At 44.2% G+C, this 13,726-nt stretch overlaps 1 protein-coding gene across 1 annotated transcript in view; it reads left to right on the top strand.

Moving 5' to 3' along the window:
• Nucleotides 1–12,981, top strand: part of LOC308302613 (plastin-3-like) — a gene marked incomplete at its 3' end in the record, with an annotated part of 37,159 nt that extends 24,178 nt beyond the window's left edge. Inside the window, exons 9-17 of the mRNA XM_080746869.1 lie at nucleotides 15–41; nucleotides 972–1,067; nucleotides 6,492–6,678; nucleotides 7,149–7,227; nucleotides 7,815–7,932; nucleotides 8,787–8,920; nucleotides 9,821–9,944; nucleotides 10,964–11,088; nucleotides 12,849–12,981. Of these exons, the coding sequence (XP_080602995.1) occupies nucleotides 15–41; nucleotides 972–1,067; nucleotides 6,492–6,678; nucleotides 7,149–7,227; nucleotides 7,815–7,932; nucleotides 8,787–8,920; nucleotides 9,821–9,944; nucleotides 10,964–11,088; nucleotides 12,849–12,981 (1,023 nt within the window). The remainder of the gene's footprint in view (nucleotides 1–14; nucleotides 42–971; nucleotides 1,068–6,491; nucleotides 6,679–7,148; nucleotides 7,228–7,814; nucleotides 7,933–8,786; nucleotides 8,921–9,820; nucleotides 9,945–10,963; nucleotides 11,089–12,848) is intronic.
• Between the last annotated feature and the right edge of the window lie 745 nt (nucleotides 12,982–13,726).

Below are 13,726 nucleotides of genomic sequence, written 5' to 3' on the forward strand. Positions count from 1 at the left end.
CTATTCTGCCTCAGATAGCTGACTTCTCAAACTCGGTGAAGGTATCGCATCTCTTTCAATCTTTCTTCAGTCTTTTCATTAAATGCATGCTCTATTTATTCCACACTTGAGCCGCGGATCACCATTTGATGAGATTTAGCCACTCAGACGCGAAACCAAAAAGAATATTTCGTTATCGTTGGATAAGATTTTGACCACAATTCCATGCTGTATTGATGTTGGTAGCAATAGCAGAGAGAACAGGAAAAACGTTTATCAAAATAACATTTTTTTTTTTTGTGTGGACTTCTGGTAAATGAAGTGATGCAGATGTACAACAATAATTTTACTCTTGAGAACGTGAAATTAATTCATTTTACGGTTATGCTCTCAAGAGTTAAAAATCGACAAGGGTCCATTTGGTTACCAACTCTACATCGTTTAGCTGGGGACCACCTGGAACCCCCTCAAGGACCACTGGTGGTCCCCGGACCGCCGTTTGAAAACCACCGATCTATGTTTATCCGTCCTATACTGGAATGAATGCAAGTCAAAATGCGTCATTATTTATTTACCATTTGGCTTTTCAGAAAACGATTGTCAGAAAAAACATAATGAAAATAAAATATGGTGTTTTTTTAGGCAACCGTTCTGTTCTTCCGCATACCGTCTCTGTCACGTGGAAACCTCCAAAAACTGATACTTTTCAGTATTCAAGTAAATAAATAGCAAAAGTAGCAGATCAAGGCGCATTTCGTGCCTGTAGATCTGCTGCTTTGGTTTAATTTACGAAAAATTAAACACAAAAAAGTTTATATATGGAGATTTCAGCCTGACAGCAACCATATCTGCGGTTTGAAGTGGATAGTAACGTGTGTGTGTGTGTGTGTGTGTGTGTGTGTGTGTGTGTGTGTGTGTGTGTGTGTGTGTGTGTGTGTGTGTGTGTGTGTGTGTGTGTGTGTGTGTGTGTGTGTGTGTGTGTGTGTGTGCAGGACTCCAGAGCGTACTACCATCTCCTCCAGCAGATCGCCCCAGATGGCAGCAAAGAGGGCGTCGCCCGGATCCAGATCGACATGAACGGTCTGAACGTAAGTTCAAACGTAACACTTTTAACCCATTGATTGATTGATTGATTGATTGATTGATTGATCGATGGATGTAAGCAGCACGGGGATACAGTAACACACTTGCGCTAAAAGGATAACACAAAAAAGGACTTGTTTCCATGATCCTGATATGTATTCAATGAAGCAACAGAGCCAGTAATACCAGTAAGACTCCCTAATCGGGAGATAAGCGACCGTCACGTCGAATACGCAAACTTTAGAAGGCAATGGTAGCCAATCAGGAGGGAATATGGGGAATGGGACAGATGCATGTTGATGACATGACTGTAGAGATACTGTGTACCGCTTTGCGTGAATTTAGGGAAAAATCTGTACAGGAGCAGTGTCCAAAAATGTGTTTTCCAAGAATCTGTCTCATGGTGGCGCTAGAAGAGGGCCATGTGAGAAATGAGGAGGTTGTGGTTTGTCAGCCAAGGAGTGTGTGTGCAAAGTTTGGCATGGATAGGGGCAACGGTGGCGGAGAGTTTGGCATGGATAGGGGCAACGGTGGCGGAGAGTTTGGCATGGATAGGGCCAACGGTGGTGGAGATATGAGTAGGGGAAAAGTGTGGCGTGACTGACAGACTTACTGACTGACAGCCGGTGGAGCTTTTCACAGTAACTGTGACCTGACAGTCACAATTACATTTCATCAATAGCTACAGTATAGAAAAAGGGGAAATTGTCAGCAGTGTATGACCCCTCATTTCAATGGGATTTACAGATCATCCATCTAAAAAGAATAGAATGTACAAGATACAAATGAGCATTTAGCATAGGTTGGAGCTTCTGTGGACTTTTGAATGCACCTATTGAAGAGGAGAGGTGCTTTATGGAGTCACTGAGGAGGACACACAGAAAAAAACAGATACTTTATGCCATATTAACCCATTAAAATCGGAGAAGGTATCTCTGTCAGCACAGATGGACACATGGAAGGTGAATTCATTCTTGGGACAGAATGGAAGCTGACTTCCTGTTTCCTGCCGGCCTGTTTTAGCATCGTGACATCATCTCATCCTGGCACTGAATAGCAGGATGCACACTTGCACAGCTGTGTGTGTGTGTGTGTGTGTGTGTGTGTGTGTGTGTGTGTGTGTGTGTGTGTGTGTGTGTGTGTGTGTGTGTGTGTGTGTGTGTGTGTGTGTGTGTGTGTGTGCGTGTGCGCGCGTGCGTGCGTGCGTGCGGGTTTTCCGCTCATGTGATGTAATTTTTTTGGCCTTACAGCGTGCGTGCGTGTGTGCGTGCGGGTTTTCCGCTCATGTGATGTAATTTTTTTGACCTTACAGCAGGCAACCTTAGGCACGGTGCCAACATTGGCACAGGGGAGGGTGATCACTGGCACACTGGCAGAAGTGTGAGAGAGAGGATTAATATTTTAAAATCAAATCTTTTTTTTAACATCAATTAAATGAAGTCACCTATTTACAGCATATTACAGCCTGTGTACATAATTCTACATTCATTAAAACTTTGAACTCTGACTGGGGAGGGAGTCATGGATTGATTGATTGAAGACTTTATTAGAAGTTTGCATAGGAAAAGGTACAGTTTCATGACGGTACAGTTCACTGGTACACGGTCTACTAAAAGGAGATCCATGAAAAGACTAAGCTTATTTCCACTGGAAACCATTGAAGTATCTCATATAACATTGAATGACAGACAAATAGAACACGGTACTATGCAGTAGATATGTAAAGAAAAACAAAAAAAAAAAGACAGTAAGTCTAAAACAAACAGTATATACAAAGAAGGGGCAGGGGAGGGTAGGGTTGGGCTAGGTTCATTTTTTACCAGTTGCGAACGGCTGCTGCCTGTAAGTGGTTTTTCAGGGCAATTTTAAAGGATGCTAGTGATCCACACTCCTTTATGGCCTTCGGTAAGGCTTTCCACATTTTGGTGGTATAGCAGAAAAAAGAGTTTGACCCTTTGTTGGTTTTGACTCTGGGTTGAAAGTGATCTGTGGCGCTGCCTCTGGTGTTGTAATTATGGACATCCTTAATGTTTATAAAGTATTTTGAAAGGTACTTGGGTATCATAGTGGGGTAGTGTATCTTGTACACCAGGCCCATTGCAAGTTGCTGTACTCTGTCATCTACTCTGAGCCACCCCACTCTTAACTGGTGAGTAGCGGTGAGGTGAGTCTGATAGGGAAGGATAAGCAGGACCCTAATTAGTTTATTTTGGGCTGTTTGGAGTTTAGTTTTCAGGGCTTGTGGTGCGTCACGATACCATACGTGGACTCCGTAGTCAAAGAGGGGCTGGATTATTGCACCAGCTATGGTCTTCAGTGTGTTGAAATTGACCATCGGGGCGATCCTCTGTAGGAAACGAGTTCGTTGGTTGATTTTATTTATTACTTTAGAAGTCATCTTTTCACTGGAAAGATTAGCTTCAAGGATGCATCCTAAGTAAGAGATTTCGTTTTTTCGTGTTATGACCTTGTCACCCACTTTGATTGTGAAGTTTTCGACTTTTTTGAGGTTATGATTTGATCCAAAGAGGATGGACTCCGTTTTTCCCAGGTGAATTGATAATTTGTTGTCGTTAAGCCATGTGCAGATCTTACTTAGTTCAGAGTTAAGTGTCTTTTCAACCTGCAAGTGGTCCTTGCCCGAGACTAGGAGAGCCGAGTCATCGGCGAACAGGAACAGGTTGCAGTCGCAAGCAGATGCCATGTCGTTCACGTATTAGGAACAACAGAGGTCCCAGTATGCTACCTTGAGGAACACCACAGCTTACTGGGAGGGGGGGGGACAGGGTACCGTTAATCTCCACCACCTGTTCCCTCCCCTCCCCGTCATGGAGATATTGCTCTGAGTCTAATAATCGTTATAACAATGTCCTGCCAATCAAAATGTCAGAATGTTTGATGGCGTGTCATTAAAATGTAAGTTGACATGGCACACTGACTGTCTAGAAAATAAAAACATGGTACTTCATTTCAAAAAGGTTGCTGGCCTTACAGGTTTGAAAAAAAGTGGAAAATCAGGCGAGCCCAAGTTCCGCCACGACAGCCCAAGTTCCGCCACGACAGTACAAAGGCCAATGAGGTGCAATTGAGGTGTGGAAAATCTGGGAGTGGGAGTGGGAGTGGGTATAGTCACAAGCGCGCCCACACTGTTTCGTAGGAACAGTATTTCTAGTTATTTTATGTAATTCCGTAAAAATATAATAATCCAAAATCCAAATACTATGCCAATATAGTCTAACACAGTGTATTCTGTGCACCACTGAACAACACACACTGAACACAGGACTTAGTTAACGGCCCCAGTGGAACCTTTGAACGATGCGCGCTGTTTCTGATGTGCACTCATCAGCGTTGCGCTCAGGGATATTTTTAGAGTTAAGTGCTCCGCAAATGTCCCACGCTGTACATGTGGTTACTTTGTCTCATTTTACACTGGGACACTTGAGAGCTTATTTATGAAATAATCGATAACCTTGGGCCGAGGCGCCGTCGGCAGAGCAGGACACATCAAATGATACGTCACGTTGTCTCGTGTTTCTGCTCAAGCACGTACACACGTTTAACCATTATTTTATACTACTAGACGCTAGACGTCCATTTTATGTCCATATATGGAGATCACTGCAGATATAGTTCTGGGTCCATTTTATGCCCATATATGCCCATATATGGAGTTATCTGTCTATCTGCGTCCATTTTATGCCCATATATGGAGATCTCTGTATCTGTCTGTCTGTGTCCCTTTTATCCCCATTATGGAGATCTCTGTATCTGTCTGTGCCTCCGACTGTGTTGCAGACACATGTGCTGGTTCCCCCTTTAATGCAAACCCCATTATACCTGTTGTCATAGGACCCGTTTTGACCATCTGTTTGCCTGTGTCCATTTATGCCCATATATGGAGTATATGTCTGTGCCTCCGACTGTGTTGCAGACACAGTGCCGGTTCCCCCTTTAATGCAAACCCCATTATACCTGTTGTCATAGGACCCGTTTTGACCATCTGTTTGCCTGTGTCCATTTATGCCCATATATGGAGATATCTGTATCTGTCTGTCTGCGTCCACTTTATGCCCATATATGGAGATCTTTGACCATCTGTTTGCCTGTGTCCATTTATGTCCATATATGGAGATATATGTATCTGTCTGTCTGCATCCATTTTATGCCCATATATGGAGATCTATGCAGACACAGTGCCAGTTCCGGAAAATGCTGATGTCAGACATCAGAATCCGAACCTTTCGTGCTGGTTCCAGAAAATCGTGTATCGGGTCGGGTCGAGGCCGAGCACTGCACTATGCGTCCATTTTTTCTGTCTGTCTGCATCCATTTTATGCCCATATATGGAGATCTATGCAGACACAGTGCCAGTTCCGGAAAATGCTGATGTCAGACATCAGAATCCGAATCTTTCGTGCTGGTTGCAGAAAATCGTGTATCGGGTCGGGTCGAGGCAGAGCACTGCACTATGCGTCCATTTTTTGTTGACTCATGTGGCGTACGTGATGTCAGAGCCTTTTATGAAGTGATGTCACAATGAGTCAGCGCTTGCGCTGATTTCCTCCGGAAAAGCCTGATGTCAACAATCAGCCCGCATATGGAGATTCCGAATGTTTCGCACCGGTTCGGGAAAACCGCGCGTCGGGTCGGGTCGAGGCCCGGCACTGCACTCCGTGCCGCGGCGGGGAACGCGCGTGCCGAATCTGAAGCCGGTGGGACGAACGGTTCTCGAGATACGTGGATTACAAACACACACGCAGAGACTTCTCGCATTTATAGATAGATAGATTAAAAAATAACAGATCTACAAGCTCGCAGCACGGCACTGCAGCACGGCGCTGCGAGCTTGTAGATCCGCTATTTTGGGAAAATCATATTTTTTCTTCTTTGAATATATCTTTCTTAAAGCAAACATTTATAACTCAAATCTTTCTTTCTCAGAGTCCAAGGAACAACATATTTTTAGATAAAAAAAAAAAACGTTGAAGTTGATTGACACAGGCACCTGTCAATCATTCTTACCTCATGAATTATTAAAGAGGTGGTGCCATAGTTTTGTACTTTTTCAGGTTGTGTCTAGGAGGTTGGCAGTACCTAATTATACCCCCTGGTGTGGTTGTTATGAGCAATTATGTTTTCCCTTTGTATTTGGGGTTTCTTCCTGAAGGCTGCCAACTTGTGGGTCAAAAGTGCCGATCCAAAAACACAGATAGAGTAACATCATATAATCATAACTCTTTCTGTACATTTCTTTTTTGAAAAAATCTTCCTCCTAGTATAATCATAATACCTGATAATCATGTTTGCTCTAAATGTGTGAAAAAATGTATTTTTCCTTTCACTGCATCTTTAAGGTCACAAATGGATTTAATCTTAGCTCATTCTGATCAGTTTACTGATAGATAGTTGTCATGTTGTCCCTCCAGGAGAGAGAGGACCTGCAGAGAGCAGAGTGCATGCTGGTCCAGGCTGACCGGCTGGGCTGCCGGCAGTTTGTGACGCCCCAAGACGTGGTGAGCGGCAACCCCAAGCTCAACCTGGCCTTCGTGGCCAACCTCTTCAACAAGTTCCCTGCCCTGGAGAAGCCAGAGAACCAGGACTTCCACCTGGCCAGTACGTACACACATGCACGCACCCACACACACACACACACACACACACACACACACACACACACACACACACACACACACACACACACACACACACACACACACACACACACACACACACACACACACACACACACACACACACACAACCTCTTCAACAAGTTCCCTGCCCTGGAGAAACCAGAGAATCAGGACTTCCACCTGGCCAGTAAGGAGGAACACACACACAATGTGTTGCATTGAATCAACTTCCAGCACAGTGTACACGCTGAACAACACAAGACATGGTTCTACCCCCATCTAGTGAGCAGCGTTGGTATTACACATCAGAAGTTCCCAACCAACTGTCTGTCTCTCTGACGCTCTCTCTCTCTCTCTCTCTCTCTCTCTCTCTCTCTCTCTCTCTCTCTCTCTCTCTCTCTCTCTCTCTCTCTCTCTCTCTCTCTCTCTGTCTCTCTCTCTCTCTCTAAGGTGAGACAAGAGAGGAGCGAACGTTCCGTAACTGGATGAATTCTCTAGGAGTCAACCCTTATGTCAACCACATCTATGGGTTAGTACTCTACACAACATGTACACTATCTGTACCTTTTAAGTCAACCACATCTGTTAGTACACTACTATGTATTGTACACTATCAGTATATGTTTCTGTCAAATAGGGCTTAAATGGCTAAAAGGATATTTCACTTTCAGACATGTTTGGCATCATTTTATCTTCTTCTCTGTGAGCACCCCAGACAGTTTTTAGTTGCTTGATTCAGTATTTAGATTTTTTCTTTTCTTTCTTTCTTCTTTTTTTTTTTTTGTATTAATACTTTTTATTGCTTTTCAGTTTGGGACAGAAACAGAAGAACATTAAAACAACCACGATAGACTAATTGAAAAATATTTTGTAATAATCTTTTAATTTATTTTATTTTCATAATTTATTATTAATTTCCCCAATATTATATTATCATACTTTAGCTGTGTCGGTGAGAAAAGGCACTCGACGATCGTTTTGTGTGTGTGTGTGTGTGTGTGTGTGTGTGTGTGTGTGTGTGTGTGTGTGTGTGTGTGTGTGTGTGTGTGTGTGTGTGTGTGTGTGTGTGTGTGTGTGTGTGTGTGTGTGTGTGTGTGTGTGTGTGTGTGTACACAGTGACCTGCTGGATGCGCTGGTCATCCTCCAGCTGTTCGAGCGGAGTGGAGTTCCAGTGGATTGGGATCACCGGGTCAACATGCCTCCCTACTCCAAGCTGGGAGCCAACATGAAAAAGGTGGGATGGAATGGACGGAGCACGGATTCAATCTGTCCTTCTCAAGCGGGTGGAGCGGTGGTTCCTAAACTTTAGTTGATATTGGGCTTCCTTCCAAGTTCCACTTCTAAATTAGTAGATATTAAAAACATCTTGGAATAAATTCCTTACCAAAACATATCTTCACCACTGTGTTTTTGAAGGTATCCAGAAACACATCTCTCAAAGACTGACATTCAGTTTCCCTAGGGGGGAATCTGTGATATGAGCTGCTGAAAGTTGGGGTCCCATTATCTTTACTATACAGGAAAAAACACAAAACTAAATCTGCTTTAAGTGAGGGATCAAACTAGGGTTTTTTCATGATTCTGAATCCATTGCAAGCATTTGATTTGCATGAAAAACACTCCTTGGGTTAACAACGGCCATAGCCAGGACATCACAAACCGTTTGCGGGACGGGTGGCAACTCTAAAGCCTCATTCAGACTGTTCACGTGTTGTGTGTGTGAGCGCACGCATCCCATTCATTTCCAATGAAGGCTTGCGTGCAGCCCGTCTAGTGCGATACGAAAAAATACGCCCAATTTCATGCTGATCACACACATCAGACCGACTGGCGGGACACATTTAATTTGAATGAAGTTCGTCTCAACCAACATTATTCAAATCTTGTGCGTGCGTGAGCCAATGAAAGCAGCGCGGCTCTGCGTGTAGGTGTGGCTGTGGGAAATGACAGGGAAGTGATCCGACAACAGCCATCGCGGACTGGAGGCGCACAGAATTGCGTTCCTATGCGCTTAGACTGTACGTTTTTCCTTAGTGTGATTGGAGGTTCATAGTAATACTGACTGCGTGTGTGTGTGTCTCCCCACAGCTAGAGAACTGTAACTATGCGGTGGAGTTGGGGAAGTCCTCAGCAGGGTTCTCTCTGGTGGGCATCGCTGGAGCAGACCTGAAGGACGGCAACGAGACGCTGACCCTGGCCCTGGTGTGGCAGCTCATGAGGAGGTGACGCACACGCACGCACACACACACACACACACACACACACGCACAAGCACGCACACACACGCACACACGCACACACACGCACGCACACACACAGAGCTGGGACACCCGACTGAAGCCGGGCTGATAAGATCAGCCTGATCCCAGTTCTAATGCACACGCACACAAGCAGAACTGAAACAAAAGTGTTGAGTGTCAAGTTCATACTGTACTTAGATTATTATTATTTATTTATTTTGCTGGGGCGCAACACACGGCCTATTGATATGATAATTCATATTGTGATCATTGTGACCAATCATGATCAAGTGGGGGCAGGCTTTGGGGCACGTAAGGTGCACTCGACCATGATTGGAGGAAAGCTTGTCACCCAACAGTTTTGGTGGAGGGGCTCCACCAAAACAGAAACAGCTTTTTTCCCCCCACGGGAGATAAGGTTTAGCCTTATCATTAATTAATACCTGGCAGCTACTGTTAAAGAGTGTTAACTGTGTTAAAGAGCCATTTCACCCCTGAGACATCCAGATCTTATTTTATTGTTGTCTGGGACACAATAAACACAATCCTTTGTTTTTGTGTTCAACCTGTGTTCTTTTAGATCAAATAAGGTCTTTGCACACTGCTGCGTTTTTTCAGCGTGAATGTCGGTGCAAAAAAGAAAAGAAAAACTCACGTTATGTCAATCGCGTTTGCTCACTGCCGCCTTGTCCAAATATGGTCCAAACACTCTATAGTAACTAGTAACTGCCAGATAGCGACCTGGTGTGCACACTACTTCGTTTTAGTCAACGTTGAGTCTCCGTCTGAACACTGGATTAAAATGTAAGAACGCAATGACATTTTGCTGTTCTCTCTACAGACCATTTTCGTCTAACCTTCTGGTTGTGTGTGTGTGTGCAGGTACACTCTAAACCTCCTGGAGAACCTGGGGGACGGAGAGGCAGCGGGAGACGAACTGATCATCAGCTGGGTCAACAAGACCCTGGCAGAGGCCGGCAAGACCTCCTCTATCAGCAGCTTCAAGGTGAGACCAGGACACAGGGGGTCCTCAAGCTTTCTGCAGGCCAAGGACCCCTTAGCTGAGAGAGAGAGATGAAGCAGGGACCCCTTAGCTGAGAGAGAGATGAAGAAGGGATCCCTTAGCTGAGAGAGAGAGAGAGAGATGAAACAGGGACCCCTTAGCTGAGAGAGACATGAAGCAGGGACCCCTTAGCTGAGAGAGAGAGAGAGATGAAGCAGGGACCCCTTAGCTGAGAGAGACATGAAGCAGGGACCCCTTAGCTGAGAGAGACATGAAGCAGGGACCCCTTAGCTGAGAGAGAGATGAAGCAAGGACCCCTTAGCTGAGAGAGAGAGAGAGAGAGAGAGAGAGAGAGAGAGAGAGAGAGAGATGAAGCAGGGACCCCTTAGCTGATAGACAGATGAAGCAGGGACCCCTCAGCTGAGAGAGAGAGAGAGATGAAGCAGGGACCCCTTAGCTGAGAGAGAGAGATGAAGCAGGGACCCCTTAGCTGAGAGAGACATGAAACAGGGACTAGAGGTGGGACGTTCGCGAATGAATCGAGTCGATTGAACAGCTCTTTGAAATGAACGATGGGATCCGGTTCGCAGTAGGGAGCTGTTCCTTTTTTTAATGACGCGACGCATTGTGAGCTTTTATATCGGCTATTTTCAAGTGGTGGAAATGTATATATGGCGGAAATGTATATTGGGTTGAAGTGATTTGTAATTATAATGAGCCAGTGTCTTTGAAAGGAACAGATCCCAGAGATTCGGCTCACTTCAAAGAGCCATAAATCCCATCTCTAGCAGGGACCCCTTAGCTGAGAGAGATGAAGCAGGGACCCCTTAGCTGAAAGAGAGAAAATGATGTTTGCCCAGGACCCAAACTAGTGAAAATAGCAGATCTACAAGCTCGCCACGTTGCTATTCTGATCTACTTTTTTGCACTATAAACCTTTATTGTATTTGTCCCCTCCAGGACAAGGAGATCGGCACCAGTCTTCTTATTAAGGTTTAATTCATTGTATTTGTCCTCTCCAGGACAGGGAGATCGGCACCAGTCTTCCGGTCCTGGAACTCATCGACGCCCTGCAGCCGCAGAGCGTGAACTTTGACCTGGTCAAAACAGGAAGTCTGTCAGAGGAGGACAAACTGGACAACGCAAAGTAATATTATAAAACATACATAAACCACTTTAGCCCTATTGTATATCTATATATGTTATATATGGCTATTTGAGCATATAGCAGATATTCAAGCTCACGCAACGCTGCGTTTTGAGCTTGCAGATCTGCTATTTGTGAGCTTGCAGATCTGCCATGTTCAAACATTTTGTGCTTTTTCTTTTGGTACTTTAAGTATGTGGCGTTTTGATGCCAACACTTTCATTATTTTACTTAAGTACATTTTTACGTGTAACAGAGTTTTTCTATATAAGTAAATATACTTAGTTGCTGTTCACCACTGTCTGTCAGGCACGTGAACACATAGACATCAAAGGGGGCTTGAGCCCCTGCCCTTTAACCGTCTGTAAAAAGTGCCCTCTCCAGACCATGAATGCAGTTCTTACTATGGTGAAAGAAATGCAAATGCCCCCTCTTTCCATGCAATACCTGAAGGCAGCGTTCAAAAGAATTGCCTCGTCCAAAATCTCCTGAACTTGAATGCAGCATCTTATGTTGAAAGAATTGCCCTCTCTGTCGTTGCCGTTACTCCACATCGCCAGTATTGCCTTTTTTATGCTTAGTTTTGTGTGGGATCAAGCACCGAAAATAGCCAACCTCCAAGCTCACAACGCGTCGCAGTGCAACGCGTTGTGAGCTTGGAGGTCTGCCATTTTTGATATTTTCCACCAAAAGGCCCTTTTCAGAAAGTTCAGCCCCTGCCTCTCTAAACATTAGGGCCTTCACCAAATATTCGAATATCAAAGTCACTATTCGATGTTGTTCACCCAAGTCGAATATTTGCTTATTTTTATTTATTTATCGTTTTCTCTTTAGAAAATATATAGTTTATAAAGCTTGGCTAGATAGGAAGTCATAAGAATGAGTTCAATGCCCCTGGTGGATGCATTTCTTAATGCTCTATACCAGGGCTTCTCAAACCTTTTTAGGCCGTGACTGCCAAAATAAACATATTTGAACCCCACCCTGACACGCACTTGGCATTGTAGGTATTAATGTGACTTGGTTCCACAGATAAATATTGTGAAAATAGCCAATCTACATGCTCACAACGCCATTGTGAGCATGTAGATCTGCTATTTTCACAACGTTCGCCTCTTGCTTACTTAATATTTGACAGTTTGGCCAGTCCTGTCGAATATCCGACTATTCGAATACTTCGGTCGAATCATTCGAATACTAAAAATCACTATAGAGGGTATGCACGTCCACTGGGACCCGCCCCCCTAATCTAGACTGAGTGGCAAAACATTGAGCAGCATGGAGCATTGGAGTTTGGAAGTGCTAGTTGCAAATCACTCAACAGCCCTGCGTACCACCTGTTTCTAATTTGCACATAATGCAGGAGGCAGCAGGATGTTGTGTTGTTGAAAACAAGTGCTTCCAAACTCTGACACTTGGAAAAATAAAAACCTGCACAGAATGCCTTGACAGAAAGTAGCTCATAACATGCCTTTGGTGGATTTTTATGAAACAAAAACTTTGCTGATAGAAAGAGGATAATTCAAGCTTACAGCTTGAATTCAAGCAGTACAGCTGCACTGTTGGTGAGTTTAACTTTGTTTAATACAATCAGATAGGACTTTTCTGTTTGGATGTATGGGATTTCAATGGCAGAAATTCGTTTTTTGCCACTCAGTAGGCGTTTCCACATAGATTCCAGCAACAGATGATGTCACGCGCATACCCTCTATTCGTGAATGCCCTACTAAACATCCTCTGCACGTCCCTGTGTCTTTCAGGTATGCCGTCTCCATGGCCAGGAAGATCGGGGCGCGGGTGTACGCTCTGCCCGAGGACCTGGTGGAGGTCAACCCCAAGATGGCCATGACCGTGTTCGCCTGTTTGATGGGCCGGGGCATGAAGAGGGCTTAGAGACACCCCCGTCCCGTCACACACACACACACACACACACACACACACACACACACACACACACACACACACACACACACACACACACTAGGGCATTCACCAAATATTCTAATATTTGAATATTCGAATATCAAAGTCACTATTCTACGTTGTTCACCGAAGTCGAATATTCGCTTATTTTTTTTTCTCTCTTTAAAAAAAGATATAGTTTATAAAGCTTGGCTAGATAGGAAGTCATAAGAATGAGGTGTCAATGTTTCTCAAACCTTTTTAGGCTGTGACCCCCAAAATAAACGTATTTGAACTGGGGACCCCCACCCTGACAGGCACTTGGAATTGTAGGTATTACATTTAATGTGACTTGGTTCCACAGATAAATATTGTGAAAATAGCAGATCTACATGCTCACAACGCCTGGCAACATGAGCATGTAGATCGGCTATTTTCAATGTTCGCCTCTTGCTTACTTAAAGTGATAGTTCACCTATTTTTGACATAAAGCTGCGTGAAATACTTGCCATTAAAACAGTGGTTAAAAATGTATTAATTGATTACCAGTGTCCCGTGGTCAGAGTTCTGATCAGTTTCTAATGAATATTAACTCATATGCTGCCATTTAACAATACCTTCGTACTCTTTAACTGCCATTCGTCTCCATAGACTTCCATGTAATTCATAGTGCACGGATCATGCACACCCATGCCTAGATAATGCACCACGTGTGTCCACATTGCTCACAGCTTTC

The sequence above is a fragment of the Nannobrachium achirus genome (genome assembly GCF_963921795.1).
Source record: "Nannobrachium achirus genome assembly, chromosome: 17".
NCBI classification, from domain to species: Eukaryota; Metazoa; Chordata; class Actinopteri; order Myctophiformes; family Myctophidae; genus Nannobrachium; species Nannobrachium achirus.